General features: G+C 36.6%; 1 protein-coding gene across 1 annotated transcript in view; it reads right to left on the reverse strand.

Moving 5' to 3' along the window:
* Positions 1-22,882, reverse strand: part of LOC129117638 (uncharacterized) — a 375,689-nt gene that overhangs the window by 101,527 nt on the left and 251,280 nt on the right. The window contains exons 11-14 of the mRNA XM_077173394.1: positions 7,340-7,465; positions 5,463-5,695; positions 2,422-2,517; positions 1,646-1,778 (exon numbers count right to left, since the gene is read on the reverse strand). Of these exons, the coding sequence (XP_077029509.1) occupies positions 5,545-5,695; positions 7,340-7,465 (277 nt within the window). The 3' untranslated portion in view covers positions 1,646-1,778; positions 2,422-2,517; positions 5,463-5,544. The remainder of the gene's footprint in view (positions 1-1,645; positions 1,779-2,421; positions 2,518-5,462; positions 5,696-7,339; positions 7,466-22,882) is intronic.

Below are 22,882 nucleotides of genomic sequence, written 5' to 3' on the forward strand. Positions count from 1 at the left end.
GGGATAACTGTTTTGAAAGATAAGTGTCTGTGATCAAGAAGAAAGTAGATTAGATGATCTAAGAGTTCCTCATTGCTTCTTGCACTATGAAAATTTGAAAACCTGCAGTATGTAGCTGGGAGTCAATCTGAGTCTTCCACCCCGGATTTAGTCCAATCAGATTACTGGTGCATTGAAGTGAAATTCATACCCCATCCCTCACTCTTTCATATTCCTTTGCAGGGTTTACCCAGAGGGAAGACAGATTTATTGCTGTTTGCTTTCTTTCAGTATGCTGCTAAGGCAATGCTGCTCCATGTTGGAGAAATTAATGGAAAAGGTCTGTAACCACTGTTTAGACTTTCATTCATGCTTCATTTCCAGAGGAGCTCAAAAGAGATATCAATGTCTCTGGCATGTACTTCTAGGATTATGGCATGGCAAAATGCAGGAAAGTTGTGTTGACTATAATACCTATTAACTTCATTAATTATATGATTGCAAACTATGTTTGCAATCTTTACTCCCAATCCACTGCAATTACTGGAAAATCCTTGCTCCATATGTGAACAAAGGCATCAAAAAGAACAGTTTTATAATTTGTGGCATCCAAAGATAGGTACAAAGAGTTGGAAATTCATTATTGTGTTAAGTGACATCCTTTGATAAAGGGTGCTGTGTAGTCCAGTTAGGGAAACAAAACAGGAGAATATTTTCTCTGATCCTGGCCTCCTATATCAGGCAACTGGTATAAATAATTTGGTTACAGGGCTTGTATTTCAAAAGACCACAGACTAGTGATGACACTAACAAGAAAAGTAGGCAGTCAGTACTTCAGAATAGTTTTGGTAATTTGGCATGCATTTATTTATCTCAGATTTTGGCTTGGAATTTCTGGCTTAAAACCCTTTTTTTGATGGTGAGGGGAATAGAAAAAGGATGTGCAAGGCAATGTAGGTAGGAAAAAAATGAAGATAAAATTGGTTTAACAGGGAAAAAGGGAGAAGAAAAAGTCATCATATATTTGGAAACAAATAAAATGAACAGGTGAAATTAAAGTGCAAAGGGACAAGTTTATGAATAACAGTTCTATGGACTCTTAAGGCATAAGTAATTTTATTTAACTTGAGCTGTCAGTGTCTGAAGTCATCATAGATTCCCTCTAATGCCAATGGAGAGAAAGAGATGCTTTTAAAACATGATTCAGCTGACCTATCTTACCCATCTACTTCGGGATGAGATGAATCATACCCTAAAAGTGCCTATTTCTCTCTATTGATTATGAAAAGGGTCCAGAGTGACAAATTCAGATGTAGATGTCTCAGTTATAGATTTTTGTACTTTGTTGGATGAATTCCACTATTAGAGCCTATAGATCCTGACATATCTTGACTTTTTTCCATAATTTCTTATTGAAAAAACAGCTAGTATGGAAAAATAGAGGAGATACACATACATTTGTATCAGGTGCAATTTACTGTAGAATGGCTGAAAAATTGACATTATGTGTGTGAAATGTTGACAATTTGATGAAAAAAATCTACGCCCAAAATATTTCACTTGAGAAAGAAAATATTTCTCTGTGGAAATACTGACATGTGGCCTCATGTCAATGACAGGTCAGTCCTTCAGGCTTCCAACCTTCACTCCAGGACACTGTTTCTACCTGGTCTACATATTCCAGGATTCATCCTGATTCCTTCCATTGGTGATCTTGGTTGTACTGCTTGGGATCCTCATTCCAGTGGCACCTTGCAAGAGATGAACCCAGCTAAGCAGCCAGAGTCAGGCAGGAGAGCCTGGAAGCATGAAGTAGTGAATTTACAAGTTCTGCAAGATGGCACACTTTTAAATGAAGTATGTAGAGTTTTGATACAATCATAGCAAATTAATGTTTTAAACATGCACATGGCATTTTTAAAAAAGAAATAAATTAGTTAAGAATCATCCTGACTTCTCAACACCCAGACTGTTTATGCAGCCTTCAGAGAAAGCTGAATTGTGGTTGCATGCTTATTCCTTATTTTGTTACTGTATTTCAATGCTCTTTATAATATTCCAAGTCCTCTTTGATAGATTTATGATGATATTTTAGATTTCTGTGTTCCTTTTCCCTTTCTGTTTCCCTTTTCTTATCCCTTTCCATATCCATTCTTTTTTTTTTTTACTTCTTGTCTCAGCCTTTTCTTGTCTCCCTTTCTCTCTTGTTGAGGAACTCTGGATGCTGCTAATAAGCTTACTACAACTTTTACCAAAGTGTAGTTAGAAAAGATTACTTTCCAATATGGTTCCAGCACAGAAAATCACAAACAAATTAGATCTGTTCTGCAGGTTATCAAATCAAATTTAAGTGCAAAGATATGCATAAGTTAAGTTCAGAAATATCTTTGAAGATAAATCTTATGCATAATTTTTCTAGAGATAACATCATGTTCAACTTACATTGCATTACCCATGTGCACAAAATAGTAACCTTCGTGAATGGTTTAAACAAGTTTTGCTCTTCAAGAAGCCAGAGATTATGACTCTTGATTCCAGCTGGGGGGAATTGAAAAGTAGAAAATTTTAGTGTTTCCATTAAATGAAAATCTCAGTTTTAAAAAGAAGAACAAAGGCTGAACAACCTCTGAGGTTCTGAGCTTCCTTCAGAGAGCTCTGCTGATGTTCCATTATTTATCAATAAAACAAAGGTGTATGGAGAAATAGGCTACTCTTAGTTTTATTTGGCGTTTAAATTCAAATGCTTATAACAGCATATTATATGATGCAAATAAAAAATAGACTTTAATGATACACGTTACACACAACCAAAAGCTCTAATGACATAGTCAAGAACTCAAAAAAAATTTGCCTTTTAAATATGCATAATGTTTTGCATTTGATTATGTATTCACATATTATTTATTTTTACAGATGTCACCTTGCATTTTCCCAAACCTTGATGCCCTCTAAATTCCAATCTGCCACAGCCTTCTCAGTTCAATGTCTTCCTCATAGGTAGTCCTTTAACTCAGCTCCATTTTCACCCACTGTAGTGAAATCCTTTGCCAATTCAGCATGAGATTCACTGCTCACAGTAACAGTCTCATCTCAGAATTTTTACTTGGGCTTAGGCATCCTTAAGCTGTCCTGATCTCTGTTCTACCCATGAAGATCCCCAGTTGGCTTTTTTTTACACCTTTTCTGTGCTGGTTTTACTGGCTTTGCCCGTTGCCTGACTCCCTACCTCAGAGGGTGAGGGCTTCCTATTTCCTAAATACCCACTCCAGTTCCCAGCTTAGTGGGAAGGGTGTGTGTGTGGTATGTTGAGGGAATGATTATCCTTCTATTGTATCATCACATCCAGAAACTGTCTGGTTTTAGGAGCCCAAAGCAAGAAATACATAAATGAGTGTAATCCAGGGACTAACAGCATGTTTCTCTTAAAGAATGAGCGTTTTTTGGCAGCTGGGTTTTGTTCAGCCTGGACTGGTGGCTGCAGGGGGACCTCAGAGACAACTTTCAACATTTGTGAGTAGGCTACTCAGATGGCAGAGATAATTCTATCACTGAGGTGCGAGGCTAGAGAACAAGAGATAATGGACTTAGATGGAAAGGGAGGTGTTCTGACTGGATCTAAGAAAAAAGGTTTTTAACTGAAGAAAATAAAGTACTAGAGTGGATTTCCCAGGGAGATCATCATGGAATCCACTCTTAGAGGTTTTCAAGACCTGATAGAATAGAGTTCTGAGCAACCTGGCTTCTGAATTTGATGCTGAATTTGTTCTTATTAGAAGGTTGAACCAGAGACCTCCTGAATACTCTTTAAAACTACACAGCCCTGTAATACTGTGAAACCTCTGTTAAAAACATTTTCCTAGAAGTTCTTCACTTGTCCAATTTAGACTGGGTTTAGATTTATATCAATCCAATGGATCCTTTTAAAACTTTGCTCTCAAGAACAGAATGCTTGGAATTCTTCAACGGAAAGACTACTAGAATTTTTTCAATGTATACAAAACAAGATTATCTCCCTGGACTCTTTGTTGGATACTACTGAGTCTAAAACATCTGAAGAAAGAAAAATGAAGTCTGAAGCAAGGTGAATGTAAAATAGAATTCTGAGTTTCGGACTCTTGCTGGTCTACCAATAGTGCTACCAATGTTGCTGCTAATCCATCATGACTACAGTGAAAACTCAGCTTCCCATACCACCAGCAAAACATCACATGTTAAAACCAGGCAATTTTCCAGATACAAGTTCTTAGGGGGAATACTTTGGTTTGGCAAATAAAGAGGTAAACCAGAATATAGTCTGTTTTATCATCTGTTCTTAATGCACTATAGTGTTTTTAAATTGAGTTGTATGGAATTAATAATTCAATGTATTGGCCAGTTGTAAAAATTATGCCTGATATCAGCTGTAATATTTTAACAGTTTTTCTCCCCTCTTCCCATGCCCCTGCCCCTGCCCCTTACCAAATTTATTTCTGACCTGCCATGAGGTTTTCCTTTGAGATTCCTGTAGTTCCAAATATGTATGACTTAGCTAAGAGACAATTGCTGACAAAATTAATCAAAAATGAAAAGAATGCTGCATCTACAAGCACAGGACACCACACAAAGAAAATAAGGTATATTTTCTCATACTTTATGGTGAAGAAAGTGGAAGATGGAGCAATGTTTATTGCTCTTAAGCTTGGAAGCTAGGGGTTTCTTGTAGAAAAAATGCCAAATTAAAAATTGGGCTGCAGAGAAAATTAAACTGTAACGTGATGGGAAGTATCTCAAAAATGGAATACACAGAGAAAAGAAAAGCTGAAATATAATAGATTAAAAGAATATTTTCATAAATTAAGTCCATCAGTATAGATACTTGTCTGCTTGTTTTATCAGTGTTATCTGACTGGTTATCAGTGTTGATTAAACTCATAAATGATAAGTGAACTTTATATGTGGAAGATCCTTTGGGAATTAAGAAACTATGTGCACTCTAAGCCTGGCAGCTGATGTCAACATTTTCATTTCATATTTTCTAAACAAGCCAAGAAAAAGACAACCAGTTTGTAAGGTGCTCAGAATGGGCAGACTTACAGCGGAAGAACTCAGATAGACCTAGATTTATGTGCACCAATTTTCTGGTCTGGAATAGGAAATAGACTTTCATGTATTAAAAGGGGCAAGCTAAAATGGCTATAAAGTCCTGAAAAGAGGAAATTAAATTCCTCTTCCAAAAAAAGAGGAAATGAAATTCCAATGAAAACTGGTAAAACTACCTTCAGAATATCTGCAGAATTTTTGCAAGCTTCCGGATGCCACATTGCCTCTGCTGTAAGTATTCACTTGAAAGGCACAAAGACTTAATCAGAAAACTATGCTTCTGGTCATTTTATTCCATTTTTATTAGGTATGTGGTGACCTCTCATAGATTTTTTTTTTGTTTTGACTATAAGTCAGTAGGATTCTCCTTATCCACACCAATATCTTGTACATTTGTGACTCACCTCACTTGAGCTTGAAGGGTTGTTTCAGGGTAGCAGCTTCCCCAGCCCTTCCTCACTGGACATTTCCAGGTGGATATTGACATTAGTTCTTGCAGGCCAGGAGTTTGGGGGCAGATGTAAGTGATGGCAGGCTTTGCCCTGAGTGAATTCTGTTCATGTAACCATCCACACCACTGCAGCCAGACCACCGTTTCCTGAGGCCTGGATAAAAATATTTCCCTACCACAACCACCCTAGGGGAATAAAAAAACCCAGCAAAACAAAACTGAACTTTCCATACAGACCTTTTATTTTAAACAGCCAATGTTAAATTTCTGCCAAACTTTGAAGGTGTTTTTGATTATGTAGCTTTCAACTACCATGGAATTAATATAGAAAAACTTGTGTTCTTCAGGGAGCCCTGTCATACATCTGCAAAATAAGGTTCTTTTTATGTACCTACACATTAACATTGACATCCACTCCCTCATTTAATTAACAACATTTGAATGTCGTTTCCTTTCATGTAGTAATTGTATTTTTTATTCCTAAAATGATCTCTTGTTTTGTAGAGAGATAAAATTGGAAAATGTCAAGATTTGTACAGAAAAAAATCCAGTAACAATAAGAGGTTCCTTTTTACCTTGTGGTTTTTGAAATCTAAATCTGGCCTTTCCTAGTAAGTTTTGAAAAAAAAAAATTATGTGGGAAATGAGCCTCTAGATTTTGACTTGAGGGAAGGACTTTCTAAATTATTTGTTTCTTTCTTTCAGTGAGTTCAAAGCTAACATGCTGGGTCTGGCAACTCTCATCTCTTTAGGACCCTGGTAGCAACTAGAAATAGTTGTGGTTGTTAATGTAGGTACACACACTGGAGAATCCAGAGCATGTATTACATGTCCACCAAAGAGTTCAATTCCAAAGAAGGAGAAGCTAAAACTGCATTAGTAATGCTTCACTTTAACAGCCAGATAAAAGATATATGGTGGAAGAACACAATTCAGTGTTCACTACCTACTTGAATTTCTTTAATAATGCCAATGACCTCATGAATATTAAAATGAGTCCTGGGTTATGTGTCCTTATGTAAGCTATTCCTCTTGTATCCGGTAAATGGTGTCCATGCAGTTATTAAAAAGAAGAAAAGAGAGGAAAGTGAGGTTAGATCACAGGGGAAAGGTCAACCTTTTGGGAGGGGTCTCAGTACTCTTTGTTCGGAACTTCATCTAAAGAACGAGGAGATATTGTGTAAATAGTTTGGGTTTTTATAAATCAGAATCTAAGTGTGTGAAAATCAATCCTTTCGTTCATGAAACATAAGTGTGCACAGTAAGGTAATACTGTAGTGATTTTTGCTGCTTTTTATTTTACTGAAAAATTTCTTCAAATTAAATACTTTAACAGAGAGGTGATAATTATTTTATTGCAATAAGCCTAGTCCTTTTGTAGTATTTTTTCTGGTGATTAAAATATTTATATAATTACCATAGTAAGTGAACTGATGTACTTTGCTGCTGGAAAAAAAATAAATGTTTGCATAGATTTGGGATAAGGTACTTGGACATTTCTGCAAAAAACCCTAGCAAAAAGAAATAATTTCTTCTGAACAATTTTTCTTTAATTGGTGAAATTATTTAATTAACAAGCTTATTTTTGTGTGAGATTTCCTAGAAGTGGAATTTCTAAGAGTCATAAGATAACTTTGAAGAATACTCTTTCGAGGGAATTTGGAAAAGTAGCAGGAAGAAAAGGCTTGTAACAGACATTTTTAACCAGTTTTATGCATTCAAATGAAGAAATACAAGTTCTGAATGGTTGTATGCGCAATATCAAAATGCATGTTATGCTAGAGGTTCATTTCCCTTTCAAATTCTGGCACATCTTCTAGCATATATTACCTTTCTCTCTCACACCAGTTCCCAAATTCATTTGCCTTGAAAAGAAGATATTTTGCACTGTTTCCTGAAGAAAAGCAGTTTTGATCAATTAGGTCAGAAGCAGCTTCTGTATTTTTGAAACAAAACCTGGGGAAAAAAAAAATTAAAAGCATCTTACCAGTACTAGTTTATCCCTTTAATATCTCTATTAATATTAAATAAATCCTGCAAATACAGTGTCTTGGTTATGGAAAATATATTAATTGGGTGTGGGTCAGGAATAAAATCCAGGAACTCACTTTTAATATTTCTTAAATCAAAAGCTTCTTGTTCTGAACAGCTAACCCATTTAGATTTTCCTTCCGCCTCTCCCTTCCAAAAGCGAGCTCCTTCAGCTGACTGCTGCACTCCAGCGCTGTCTGCATAGGTTACAAGCAGTGAAATGCATTACAGCCATCCTCATTTATACCTGTCAAGGTGTCAATGTTACTTCCACAAATGGCTGAAAAAATTCACAGTTTTTCTTAATGTACAGAGCCAAATTTACTACCAAGCACCTCTGTAATCTCCAATGATATGCTGAGGTTTCTTTCGGCATCTGACCCAAAGTACCCTTCAAAAGCAGAAGAAAATCCTAACATGTGAGGTCTTTTTTTGATCCAATAAGTTTCCATCTAGATCACAAACATCTAACTGAAAATAGTTATATAAATGCAAGCAAAATCCATTAATTTTATTGAGGATCTTTATTATATGTAATTCCTAGTTTCTCTGGTTGCAGTGTGTGTTTCAGACATAGCTGGGCAATAAGAATCTATTTACTGATAAAGTAGGAAGCATGTAACATTTGAAGACAAACCTCCTAAAAGCCTAAAACTTCAAATAAGTTTTCTTAAATGTGCTCCCATGAATAGACCTACTAAAATCAATGAAACTACTCATGTGCATAAATTTCAGATTATGAAAAAGTCCTTGAAGACAGGAGATTTAGCTCTTAATTATTTTAGGTCACTGAAGGAAATGGAGGCCACTGTGTCTCCCAAAACAGGTGACAAATCTGCTTAGAAAGGTAATGTGGAAGTGGCATAAGAAAAAGGTGTATAAAGCAGGCTTGACCAGGAATACATAAGCACACTGATGCTGCCATAGACAATTCAGCTGGGAAATGGCTGATCTAGGTAGTTATGTTGCAAAATCTTTAGAGGAGACGTCCCATGCAAATTTTAGAAGATACAGATTAGGGACTCAAGGTAGTTGCTGGATGCATAATTCACTCCAAATAATTTGTTAGACAAACCTCATTTCCTTTTTCTATTTGTAAATTGTATTAGAGCTGTTTTTGACTTAGATTTATTATTCAGAATTATTCCCTGAATGAAGGTGTAACATTTATGAGAACTTCATTTCAAGTGCTTGATATTCAAGTTTTGGCATTCAATATTGTCATGTTGGTTAATTTGAGCAGAACACATTGCATGTTGTGTTTCTCTGAATGCAAGCAACTCAAAGTCAGATTTTCTATTCTATATCATCATGTTTCAGAATTCAAAAACCCCTTTCTATTCCCATTTTCAGTAACCACAAGACGTCTCACAAACATTTTGGCTAAAGGCACATTTTTTCAAAATTAAAACATTATTTTTATGGAATTATTTTGTTCTATTATGTCCCTATTTATGTCCTACAACGTCTCTACTTCTCAGCTACAACAAGAAGGTTTATTATTTTAAAAACTAAACTAATGGGGATAATTTTGTCCAGCTGCATAATCCCCCAGCTGGGATATTGTGGAATGTCCCATGCCTTATTCATCAGTCCTAATATATTAAGAATGAGACTTCCAGTAATGACACTGATAAAGACTTAAACTTTTAGCTATCTAAAATCAATCAGAGGAAATTTTTGAGAATGAAGAGATCTTGAGAGCCTTTTCTTGTATACTCATAATTTGAGGGAAATTTCTATCTTGGTCCCGTTTCTGGAGAACTACCTCCCACATCACAGAACAAAACTTTTCTGTGGTGCTCCTGTTGCTGGAAAATGCTATGACAAATAGAAGACAGTAAAAGCACAGGTAAAAAAAAAGACAGCGAAAACATTTTGAAATAGTTCCTAATTCTTATTTTTCTTGAGGAGAAAGAAAAGAGCTAAAGAATCATGAGAGAGATATATTGAGATATTACAGTGCTCTTAACACAAGCAATATTTAGTAATTTCTTAGCCCTGGCTTGCAGTCAGTCATCCCAACCATCTGCTCAGAACTGAACTTTTTCTTCTTCTTCAGTGTAGTTGAACTGTATCAACAGAAACAATTTTTTCAGAGAGAGTAAATGTACCGCTACGAACAGTTTGATGAAAGACTGAATCTTTGTATTCCTGGAAAGTAAGTCTTCCTGTAACAAGCAGCTAATGTTTGAACACGTCAAAGCAAGCCTTTTAGAACAGGAGATAAGAGCACTTGAATGATTCTTGCAAAGTGGTAACTGGCTAACTGGCCTAAAAACAAATGTTGTGTACGGCAATTTATGCCGTGAGTTACACTTTCCTCAGACTTGAAAAGATCTTTACCATGACTCAGTACATTGGGTTTGACTCCCACTCTCATTTGTAAGAAATGGGTCTGAAATACAGACCCACTGTGCAAGCAAAGATTTTATTCCTACGGGCAATGTTATTGGCATAGGCAGTCGTAAAATAACGGTCAGATCCGTATTAGGAGTGCCTCATAACATAATGTCAGTCTGAGATGGGCTGTTTATTCATGGTTTTAATTTTAACTATGCTGTTAAATGCTATGCTGCAGAAGCTTTAATGTTAAAGCAACTATATTGATCTAAAAGTACTGTTATTGATAAAAATTCTTTGCTTTCAGTATTGGGGAATAACACACTACCAGAAAGCCTTTATTGCTGGCATAAGTTACAGCTGTGCTAGAGGGGATAGCTACACTAACCTAGTGTCACTATCTCGGCATGTGGCCTGTTCAAAGTCATTGTTTACGTGGACTTTCTACCATATGGAGTTATGAACATTTTCTTACAGAAATCCCAGCACTGCTTTGTACTTCCAGAGTGAGAATATAGCAAGACAGACTTTGTTTTCTCTTTTTCTCCTTTGAAAAGATATAAAAAAAAGAGAAAGAAAAAAAAAGATTAAAAAAAAAGAAAAACAAAACAAAAAAAGAGAAAGAGTTCTCTCTTTCCCTAGTAATCCTCCTCCACTAGAAATGTATGAATGCTATAAATATTAAAATGTTTAAGTATAGACATTTATAATCACATTGTTAATTCTCATATTTTGGGTAGCCTACTCCTCACTCTAAAATGCCTTACTTACACTGACTGTGCTGGCAATGTCTTTTCACCCTGAGAAGAGGAATAACTCCTTCTCTGAGAGGTGCCCTATGGGTGTCACTGGGGCTGGACCCTGCTCTGCACACAGTGAATGCCTGGACGGAAAATGTTTCTTTAGATCCCGTGAGCCCAAACACACGGGGCATTCTTAGGTGGTATTAATATGTAAGAAGATGGTTAGGACCCTGCCAGGCATGTTTGGGCACACTGCCCAAGGCCCTGGTGTGGGTTGCGTGCAGGCACAATGCGCTCTTGTCTGCTCCTGGGAATGCACTTTGAGCAAGCGAGTTAGACATACCTCTGGAAACCTGAGTAAGGCAAACTGTTCCGGTTCATGTTAGGAGGGGAAAGGAAATGAATGAAGAGTATAAATCTTTGTTAGCCTAGTGAGAGCAAAGAGCATTCTTTCATGTACAATAAAGAGTAAGGGAAGTAAAAGGTAAGTAAGAATAAAAAGAAGTTTTGAGCCCTCCTCTGCAGCAAAAACACCATGAAAATCCCTAGAAAGACTCAGATGTGTATAGATAAACAATGGTACTTCAGAAGTCTTTCTGAGTGTGTGCACAATAATAAAACAATGTATTCTGAGAAAAATATCAGTATACTGAACCTGAATTTTGCCCCCAAAACTGACAAATATTGTTCTGTTGAAGATTTAATTTGAAGAGTATTTCCTTGGTCCATTCTGGGCCTCTGAAGTCTTCTGCATTTACTGCTGAAGGAAAAGAAGCCTTAAAAACTTAAGCTGCATCTCCCCAAATCTGGGTTTCAAAAGAGTAATACTGTAGCAGTTCCAACACAAAACAGAATCCCAAGGCTTTCATGCCAGCAAGCCTAGAAGTAGCTCGTCCTGCAAAGTCAGAGGGTTGGAATTCAAAAGTGGCTGCATTCCCTCCCGCCTGCCTCCCAGATGGGTTTGGAATGCGTGCATATCCCAGTTCTGGAACATCACCTGTCTAGGTTTCTGAAACGAGGTTTCATTCCAGTTCATAGTAGATTGCTGAATATTTGATTTTATAGTCAAGGTGGATGAGATACCTTATCAAAATACACAAGTCCATGCAAATAAGAAAATTTGTTTTGACATGATTATATTCTAGCCTCTTTGCCGTTTTCATACATCATTGATTAGCTACATACAATGAAATATTCCAAGGAAATAACACACCTATATATATATATATACATATATATATATGTAATTCTTTAATCTCAACATACATAGTAGCAATAGTTGAGATTTTATGGAGATAAGCATCTGATGGGGCTTTGGTATTGCTGATGAAAGAATTCAGCTACTGGAACAAGTCTATCCTACAGATGATATAGCAAAATTACTCCAATGGCTACAGGCACATTGGTGGCACTAGGACAAAGATTCAGATCAGGAAAAGCCACATACAAATATGTATGAAGATGGGAAGCATATGTGGCTGTATGGAAACTTAAAGCAGATGGTGGAACAACCTAAGAGTAGAAAGATCAAAGTTACAGATAAAACTAGTTAGATCAGAAAACTCCAGCGAAAGGAGTACAAGTAATAATGGACAATATATTGAACAAGCAATAAAGACAATGCTGTCACAGAAAAGGCAAACACTGGTCTAGGTTGTGTTAATTGGAGCATCATGTCTGATTCAAGGAAGACTGTTTTTCCACTCTGCTTGGTTCAGCTGAGCTTCATCCAGAGAGATGCATTCAGTTTGGACTACCACATTTTTCAAAGGATGCAGACAAATAAAAAGGACTTAAGAGAAAGACATTGAAAATTATAAAAGACTTAAAAACAAGGCCCAGAAGGAAGATTAAGAGGTTGTCATGCATTCAGGCTAGAGAAGGGAAACCAAAAGGAAGACAAAATAGCTCTTGATAATTGCATAAAAGGGCGTTATTAATTGGAAAGGGACCAATTGTTCTCATTAGGCAATGGGACAAAACAAAAAGCAATGGATTTCAGCTGCAATATAGATAATAGGGTTAAATATCAAGAAAATCCTTATGACTGTAGGAAGAGTAAGGACATGGAGAAAACCATCAAGAAGTTTTGCAGAATCAGCTTCATGGCAGCTTTAAGGCCAGACTTCCTGTTGATCCATCAGCAATGTTTTAAGTTTAATGAAATCACTCTTGACACAATGCATTAGGGAAAAAGAAAAAAAGACTGGGCTGAATGACCTGCATGGGGTATGTTTGCTGGTAAATAGCACTGTGATTCTCTGACCCTGTGTGGTACAATGAGAGGCTTATTTGCTACTGTTATTTTTTTTCCCCCCATCTGTAATTCCTGTCTTCATCTGAAAGGGAAACTGCAGAAATGCATTTCCCAGGCTTTAATTAATACAGATATGTATCCACCTTATGCATTTAGAGCCGTGACCACATTTCCCATCCTCAGAGCAGCCAGTGACTGGTGTGCACTTAGGTGTCAGCTGGAAACAGAAGTTTTCATACCTTCCAGACACAGGGTGACTCTTGGGTCTAAGTAGTGACTGGTTGTGCCCGACACCTTTCTGTATCATGCTGCAGGCAAGGGCAAGGTTTGTCTTTCAAGCCCTTTCAAGCCTTCACCTCCATACTTTCCATTAACTTGTAAAAGCATAGTCTATACCCTAAGCATACACTTTCTTTTCATGGAGCATGGCAAATGCTAAAGCAAATTTCTTTCAGGAACACAAAGCCTCTAGCCCTATACTATCTACACCCTTTCTGTAGCTTTGGCAGTTAAAATATCAACATCTGCAAAATGAGGACTACTATCAAAATCCAGGATAAATGTCATTTATATTAATGAAAAACTTTGTAAATTACTCTAAGCAATTCCCACGTATAAATGCAAATCAGATTAATATTTAAGCCAAAATTCAGAGGTACAAATATACAATTAACAGAAAGGGAAAGGGGGTATGTTTTTCTTTTTGTCATCTACTGCATTGAAATACCAAGTGTCCTCAAACCACTGCTTAATGACATAGACTGGAAATGAAGTAGCTGAACGAACCCCCTATATGGACATGTTCTGCCAACTACCATTCCAGTGCCAGCAATAAATTCCCAGACTAAACAGTTTAAATTTGGCATTCTCATTTGTGATGCCGTACTTATGCTATGCTCACAAGATTGATTTTCTGAATTCAAAGTATTCTAGCAAATGAATTATTACAAATATGAAATTTTTGGCTGACAAACATATGTCTACCATGAATTAATCTGATATTTGAACAAAACACTCTTCTTATAAAGAGAAATTTGTGGTGGTTTGAACAATAATAGCTACAGTTAGGGTCAGTCAGGTTTCCACTCTAATTTTTACTTTCAGGAGACTAAATCATCCAAAGCTGACTGGAGTCTGACAACCAGCTCTCAGATGAGATGAGATGCTTATTTTAGTAACCAATTGAAATAATTTTTTTGGTATCAAATCTTTGTTTAGGTATTTTTCTTTTAGTTTAGGTATTCTAACAAGAAATATGGAAGAAGTATGAATGTTTAAAAATGGACTACAAAACAAAACAGAAAAAGCTTCACAAACATTTTGAAATGTGGACTTAATATGCATGTGTAGCAGCTGGAATGACACAATGGACCCTAACGGCTCCTTCAGGTTCCTTTCATACTGTATCATTCACTCTGCAGTCAGACTACCAAAGACAAAATTTTTGGGAAAAAGCCTATATTTTTGCAAACAGCTGCATTTAGACAATGACACAAGTGATGTTATCATATGACTTCAACAATAGAAAAGTGCTCTTGTTTAATAGAAATATTTACTATCTGGATATAAGGTTGTCCATGGATAGCATGGGATGCAAGTCAGAGCGCTCTCTGGTCCAGGATTATGAAACATTTAGATGACAGATTCCATAACCAAAAATAATGTAGCCTTGCCCTTTATTTCCTCACCTGCCAGTTTCCAAAGATCATTCAACTTTAAAAAATGTTGCTTACATAACTAAGCTCATTTTCTGTTAGAAATAATGAAAGATGTTTTGGATTTATTGATCAATTTTATCTGATTTATGAAAAACAGTTTTGTCCACTCTTTCCTATTACAAGTGATTGTACTGTACTGGGAATGCTGAACTAATGCCCTCGAGGAAGACCATGTGACTGCAATTATTTATGAATTAACATGTCACAGATTTGAAGCTCTGAGACAAACACATTTCCCAGCTGCACATTTGTGACTTCTGAGTTTGTAAATGAAACAGATGAAATAATGACTTGCTGTTCCTCTCTATTCCTCTTGTATATTGGCTAGTTTGCTTGTTAGATATTTAAAGACAGGCACAAATTTTTATGTAGATATTTATCATTCACAGAGAATATAAATTAAACATGTCATTACTTTATGAGCTATGATAATAAATAATTAATAAATACTGTATTTCTCTACAAGGGATGTTATCATTGTTTTTAATACATATTTTGCCTTTAGAGATATGGAAATAATTTCTGAAAGTTAAAGTTGCTTAAAGACAGCACAGTACAGGAGTAGAGTTCTGAAAAAAAAAGAGTGAACTGCTTTATAAAGCACAGTTATATGTGCTTGATCAATGCTTTAACCTAATTTGTGCTCTGTGAGCCAAACAATAATTTGGCTGATATTATTAGATACATACTTGTTTGGTTTGTCCTGAAAACTTAAAAGTCAAGCTGAAATCAAAGTCATATGTCTTAATTGATAGCACAAACATAAAGGCAAGAAATAGCTGTAGAATACATATGGTTTTGCTGTCAAATATAAACAAGTGTAGCTGATACACATACATACATATATTTGTTAGCTGGCTATGTAAATTGAGATGAAAGCCCATTTTCAAGCATGACCTGTGATAAACAAATGCATATAAATAAAGAATAACTCAAGATAACTCTAGAACAACATCAATTAAAACAATTACAACAACTTCTAGTCATCATGAAGTATTGTTTCAGTTCCATCTTAAAACAGGAAAAGCTCTCAATTGTTCTTAAATTTACTGGTAACTGATTCCACATTTGTGAGGCCTTGAAACAAAAAGCTTTTTATCCCTAGTTTGTATTCATTCTAGGGCATGGTAGTTCCACAGCATGAATAGAGTGTAATGTATAAGCTGCTCTAAGAGAAAGCAACAGGTTGAAATAATGGACACTGATAGACACAGTACTCTAATTGCTATTTTACATCCATATTTTAAAAGTGAGATTTTACAAGAGAAGCAAAAGTCATCTCTAGAGCTGACACGATTGGCAAGTTGAATGCACAATTCAGATCTATGACATTTTACATAGCACTTGATAATATGTCAGATATACATGAGTAAGTACATAAAAAACCCCAAAAATATAAGTGAATATAATATATAAAAAAAGATTTGGAATTCTTATGATCAGTATGTACTATTAACTAGAATATTAAAACTGTCTCTTCATGCTTCCTTGAGGACAGTAGGGTATAGAGGAACTTAAAACAGTTATATACATGTGTGTGTGTGCATATACAATGTATTTATTTGTCTCCTTTAAACATATAGAAAAACCATCGCATTTTTTTTTTTCTGTCCTTCAAACCAATTTGTTTTCCAGGTATTGATTTCCATGTTTTCCCTAGATAAGTCCCCAAGAGTTTGGAGAACTGCTAGGATTATGACATCAAAAGGGACAAAAGATCGGAAGATGTTTAATGATAGGAGGGTGGGATATTTGAATCATACTGGTTAATTTTTTTTTCTCATAAGCAATTACAGGACTTAAATTCTTGACAAACACATGAGAAAAAGACAGTCAGCTCTTTGAGAAAGGGCTCTGAATACTGCCAGTTGTAAAGTTCCCTAGAAAGTCTTCATTAAAAGGGGGGAGGGTATCATGATTTGATACTGCTAAAATTAAAAAGAAAAAACAAATATATAAGTGAGAAAGCTCAGTGGCTGTTGTTTCTTTATAAATCACAATAAAGGACAGTAAAGGACACATTAAAGGACACATTAAAAAGAAGTACTTTTTACACTTCTCTCATTTTTTATAAAGGTCACATTCAGGGGATTTCTGTGCTTCCACTGAACCCCCAAAAAAGAATACTCTGAGAATAGAAAAAAGAAGGGTGGCATGACTAGAAAGGCGAGATGTCTGTGTGAGAAAGACTTTTTGGAAAAGAGCCTGTCGCCCACAAAGTACTGCAGCTTGAAGTACTCAAAGCTGCGTCTGAGGCAAGCCATGGCTCCTGCAGACAGACAGACAGAAGGGGAGGCCAATCTCATACCCCAAATGGTCAGTGCTGGTCGTACCCATCCCTTGGGCAGGCAGGATACTGCCTGCTCACCCTTTCACAAGCCTGGGAATGAGTCGTGCCTTGGCCAGGGCACTGTCACAATTTGTTATAACTCAACACCAGCCACTTCCCTTGTATCAGCTGAGGAACAGCACAAAAATCATACTTTTCCAGAGAGAGAACTGCTGGAATGGAGGAAGAATGTCTATGTATGTGGATTTATGACCCTGGAGACTGCAAACCTGCTGGACCACAGCCTTGCAAATGGAGTAAGAGGACAGCAGGTCACACTGAATACTTTTGCAGAGATAGCTCACTTTCCAAGAATTCTAAGCCCTACCTCCCATGCTGCTGTCTGTGACAATGCCCTTTTATTCTGGTTTCTTACTATGGATGAGGATTTTGAAATCTAACGCCATGCCTGTCCAAGAGGTGAACTATGCTATTTCTAACTTCTCAGCACCTGCAAAGGTAGAGAATGAACCTGTCCTGGAAGGCACAATTTGGTCAGTCCACTGCTTGCAGTAGCTAACGCAGTCCCATTTTGTCCTCACTGTTACACACTTACACAAAAATCTTGCCTCTTCCTTTGTGAATGCAGAAAAGTTTCTACAGGGAAAACCAAAACACCAAGATCAAAAACTTGGACCCAACGAAAGCAAAGACTGTATCCTGATTCTTGCCTTAAATATCAAGGAAATATTTATATGAGATCTGCATATCACTGGCAATCACTGTCTGATATTTAAATCTTGCACAAGGATTGAAAAATGTAGATAAAAGCTATATTATGTTTTGTTTTACTCCATTCTTTTGGAGTAAACAAATACGAAATATGCATGCATTACATCATGCAGTGAACTAATAATTGCAGAAATAAAAACCATGGTCAGGTTTAGGTTTAGACACATCTTTATGAAAACATATTGCCACAATTAGGTTCTGACTAGTGGGAACCTTTGATCAGACTGAGTCATTTTCAGAATCACTGTGGGGAGTGTAGAAAAAAAATTTCTGAGTTTAGAAGGGACAGACAGAAAAGTAGGAGGTTAATATTAGAGCCAAATGGAAATAGAAGGTTGTCTGTGAGTGAAATAATGATATTCAGTCTGTAAATTTTGTAGATCCATGACATCTAAGCTTTGCAAGGGAGAATAGTGTCTGTTGGAACCTGTGCTTAATCTGGTTATATTATCCCTTAGTAGCTGGATAGCCCTTGCGTTCTAAAGTCCAAAAAAAACCAAAATAAAAATAAATTAAATGAAAATAAAACAATCATTTGGAGAAAAGCCACACAGTAGGGCAAAATATGATGTGATGTACCTTTAAACTTTGCACCTTTGTGAAGATCAACTTTTCTGAAATCAGTAGTCAAAGAAATGGTTCAGCCCAGTTGCAGCACATCAACTAATGGTTACTAGTTACAGAAATCTATTTTGCTATAACACGACAACCATGTTATAACTCGCTGAAAATTAGGACAGCTCTGCAGCAAACTTGAGATGCTGCTGTGGTATTATAGCTTTATAACATGGCCAGTAAATAACTTATCTCCAGTGGGTCTTAGAATGGCAGCCAGAACTGTTTCTGGGTTTGCTATTTTAGTTCCTTTATTGTTCACACAGTTCCTTCCCTGGCTCTATCCTAATATTGCTGATTGAAACCAAATGATCCTGATATTCTTTTTCTGAGTAACTCTAGTAAGTTTGAGTCCTCAATTAAACATGGTGAAGATTCATAATAGAAGGCAAAAAAGTGAGGATTCTCTGAAGTCTAAATTGTTTCTTTCTACTCTCACAATAAGAAATAAGATTTTTTTTGTTACTGAAAAGCTCTGTATCTGTTTTTTTAAACAATCTTCTTCTGATACAGCAATCACATTACATTAAATAACCCAGAATGCACAACCAGATAAATCTTACTTTCAGTAACATCTCTCTAACCTTGAAATTTCAGCAAAATTCTTTAGTTAAGATATTCTAAAGACAAATAATATGTCTTTTTTAAGATTCACAGCAGGAAAGGTTATGTTTGGAAGCAAATGAAATTTTAAGAAAGTGCACCTGGGCACCTCTAGCCATGAAACTAAGCCAAGAAGAATAATCCGTGACTGCGATTCAAAGGAAGGTTAAGCACCTTTCTCAGAAGAAATCACGATTTTCTGTATAAAGTGCCTAGTTTCTGTGAAAGGAGACTGAGAGATATCTACTTCCAGAAGACAAAAATACATTAGTGACTAAACAGAAGTCAGAGAAAATTAGACCTAGAAACCCAAGCAGAGTGATAGCTAGAAACAGCTGTGAGAGAACGTCTGAAACCCCACACTTAATCTGAGAGTGGATAAGAGAGGTGTATTACTGGAAGATGTGGGAGGCAAGAGATGACTACAGGGTCCTGATGCCTTTGAGCAACATGGGGTTTAGACAGAAAGAATCAGCCTGATGGAAGACAGCTGAGATGGAAATAGGGTCCAAGCTGTTCCCTTGGTGTTTCTTGAGTAGTCCCAGTTAGGCTGAGTGATCTGCAGCATAGAATAGGGTCCCAAGGGTTTTAAGAGTTCTCCAAACTCATGGATCCTCCAGCTCTCTGCCTAATTTTAAGTACTTGAAAGGCAAGTGAAGGTTAGGAGAATAAGAAGACAAACAAAATTCCTAAGAGTAAATTCTGTTACTAGATAAGCTAACCTTGTTTCAAGGGAAATGAATATCTCTGTTGGTTACAGATGAAGTTGGGAGAAACTAAGCATCAGCACTCCTCTCATATGCATGGAAGATGCATCTTGGACTTTGTAAAGAAGACAAACTTTACTGGGACTGTAAGTTTCTAAGAAGAAAAAATTCATTGTTCTAAATCTTAGAAGAAGGAGTTGTTTCTGCAACTACTTTATGGAATGAGAGTGATGACGCCTTGGTGAACCTAGGGAAAGATACTTGATGGAAAGACAATGAATTACAAGCCAAGTGGAACAAAAGAGCCATGTTCCATGATTCTATTAGAGTAGAAACTAATCAGTCAGGAAGATAAAGAGGACTAGGATTTGGGGACTCCAAGTAGCATCTTGCTATGATGCTGACAATGAGGACAGAGGGGCAGAAAAAGAATTTGACAAAACAAAACCAAAATACCCTGGTAAAGGGACTAACTCCTCTCGTTCATCCACTTTCAGGTTGAGGATTTTTGTTGTGGTTTTGATTTTCTGTTTGTTTATTTATTGTTGTTTGGGTTTTGTTGTGTTTTTTGGGGGGGGGAGGTTAGGGGCTTTTTCCTTCTTTTTATCTTTTTTTTTTTCTGTTGCTGGCTTGCTTCCATTCACATCATAGTGCATACAGAAAGGCCAAGCTTAAATAGATTATTTGACTGATATTTTTCAATTTCTCTGCCAACTAACTTGCTATGAAAGATAATGGCCTACTTGAAAAACTGCTTTTTCAGGCCTCCGACAGGAGCTCCTGTGAAATTGAGAGAGGTCAAAAGAAGTCAGCTGCCATTTTCACTCCCATTTTTTATGGAAATGGGCAACAGATTGGTGAAGACATTGCAAAGGCTCTAAGGCAATCACTCTTTCAATTTGTCCAATATTAGTTTCAATAAGAACGGAGAAAAGAAACAATTGCCAGCAGCCGCTACTTGATTTGTTAAGACTCACTCTTGTCCACTTCAAATCACCTTTGACATTTACGAGCTCAACTTTGCAAACATCATTTGAGTATTATTATTTTATCTGATGCCTCTATTGTGCCAGTGGCTAGCATACCATCATGCATAGGTATCAAGAGCACCACTGCTTCTTATGCCTCCACTTTGTGCAAAACAAGGAAGCTTTTGCTGTTGTATACACACTAAACACCTCTAGTCTTACTAATGCATGCTCTAGGAGTTTGTTAAAATTTACATGTATATATCTGAAGTTAGTTTGGAAAAAAGGGAGATGTAATTAGGCAGACGCTCACACTAACTAGTATACTGATAGCAAACTAGCTTTTCCCTGCACCTACATTCTCTTATGCAGAAAACATTTTTTTAGAACCCATAGGGCCTCCCAAGAAAGTAAATGCTAATGGAGATAATAATATTAAAATAAATATAGGTTTGTAATCTTTTCAGCATGCCACAGGTTGTATACTCAGTTATGCAGAGTCACAGGAACAAGAAGTAGGATAAAACCACGCCAAAGAAGATAACAATGATATTGACAAATATTCCTAGGACACAAATTCTCAGTGTGATTCACTCAGTACGAGCAGAGTGCATGCAATTTAGGTGTTGGAAGAAAACATCTATCTGGGTTAGAGAGTTTGAGATAGTGTCCAAAAAAACAGAAAAAAAATATTATCACTGTGAGAAGGGGTGTGTTCAGTAACTCGTGCAGATTCTTACAGAAAAGATGCCCCTTTGCCTGGAGACAAAATTGTACAACAAGTGTGTTCTGCCTGTCTCCTGTAAGGTTGAAATTATTGGACTGTAAAAGAAAAGGGAAATTAATTGGAGCACAAACAATAGAAAAGTGGAATGGGAATGCTGTGGACCACTTTTAGAGACCATAATGTGAGTTTGAAAACATACACTATATCTGCAAACAATTCTGTGTCAGGATATAGAGAGAACCAGAAAGGCTTTTGCCATGTGGGACCCCAGGCAGGCTATGACTTACGCAATCCCAAATAAAATTTAAAAAGAAGAAATAAATGCAAGGAAAGAAAGTTATTATTTGCCTGAGAGTTTGCATATATCTGTGGGAGAATAATAATGTTTTTGGGAATGCTCCCAGATGAGGGAAAACTTGCTGATAACAGAGTTAAGCTGAACTGAGGAAAATTTTTGTAGTATCCTGTTTATAGCACCATTTTAAAATTGCTTGCCTCATAAGTACCTAACAGTAGCCTTCAGGCATTCTGGGAACACACTTGGAATCCTTTTAACATAGGTTCCTACCTCTGTGTTTGAAGAAATATTTAAAAGTTTATTAAAATACTGCAATGCAAAGAGTAAATAAATATGAAATTTTTAAGCTAATAGTAAAAAAAGGAATGAAATCTTTCCCCCTCTTTTTTGACTTGGATACAGACTAACACATGTTCTAAATACTAAACCATCAAATATCCTCTCTATGGAAGCTCTCATTGGTTGCAAGTAAGCTACAAAATTTCTATTGACTGCACTGTGGAAAGATCAATGCCACTGACACCTTGATATTTGCTCCCACTTTCCATTTACTTTTCACTTGTGACTTTAAAATATAAGTGACAATGAAGCATTGTCTCTATGGTATATAAATGGGAGCTTATTTCCTGCATTTACTCTGGTTTTCCTAAGGGAAAGGGGATTTACAGTTAATAACAAATCCCGTTCCACATTTGGATTATTCCTGTGTACAGTAAAAACTCCTTGAATTTCAAATAATGCCAATTTCCATCTCAGCTGGAGAGGCGGTGGGGACCCTGGTGTGTGCTTGGCCACAAATAATCCCACATGTCACCAAGGCTAGTGATAAGCAAATGCTCACGGAGAGGCCCTTGCCCCTAACCTTCACAGACCTGTCACCCTGCACTAGGACAGTCTCCACAGCAGGTGAGTCCCAGTGATCAGCACAGGGCACAGCAGCTCCTGCTGTCCTGCTCTTTGCTCCCTGGGCTGCTCTGTGCACAAGTAGTATGGAAATGTTCACTACCCTTGATTGCTATCAGTAATGGATGGGCATATGGAAATTGATCTGACTGATTACCAGCTCTGCCTCTAACACTGTTTTATCCATTGGCAGTAACTTGCAGAAGGAGTCCAGCAGACAATACTAAACCTACACCCCAACATTACATAAGTAAAATCTTCATAGAAAAGGAGAGACAAATAAACAGAAACACAGCCTTCATTTTTTTTAGGAATACATTTCTTACAAAAGTTTTTTGTTTTTTAATAAAGGAAAATGAATGAGAGGATCATAGTGAAACTGGAGAAAACAATGATTGT

This window comes from Agelaius phoeniceus, chromosome 2, assembly GCF_051311805.1.
Source record: "Agelaius phoeniceus isolate bAgePho1 chromosome 2, bAgePho1.hap1, whole genome shotgun sequence".
NCBI lineage: Eukaryota > Metazoa > Chordata > Aves > Passeriformes > Icteridae > Agelaius > Agelaius phoeniceus.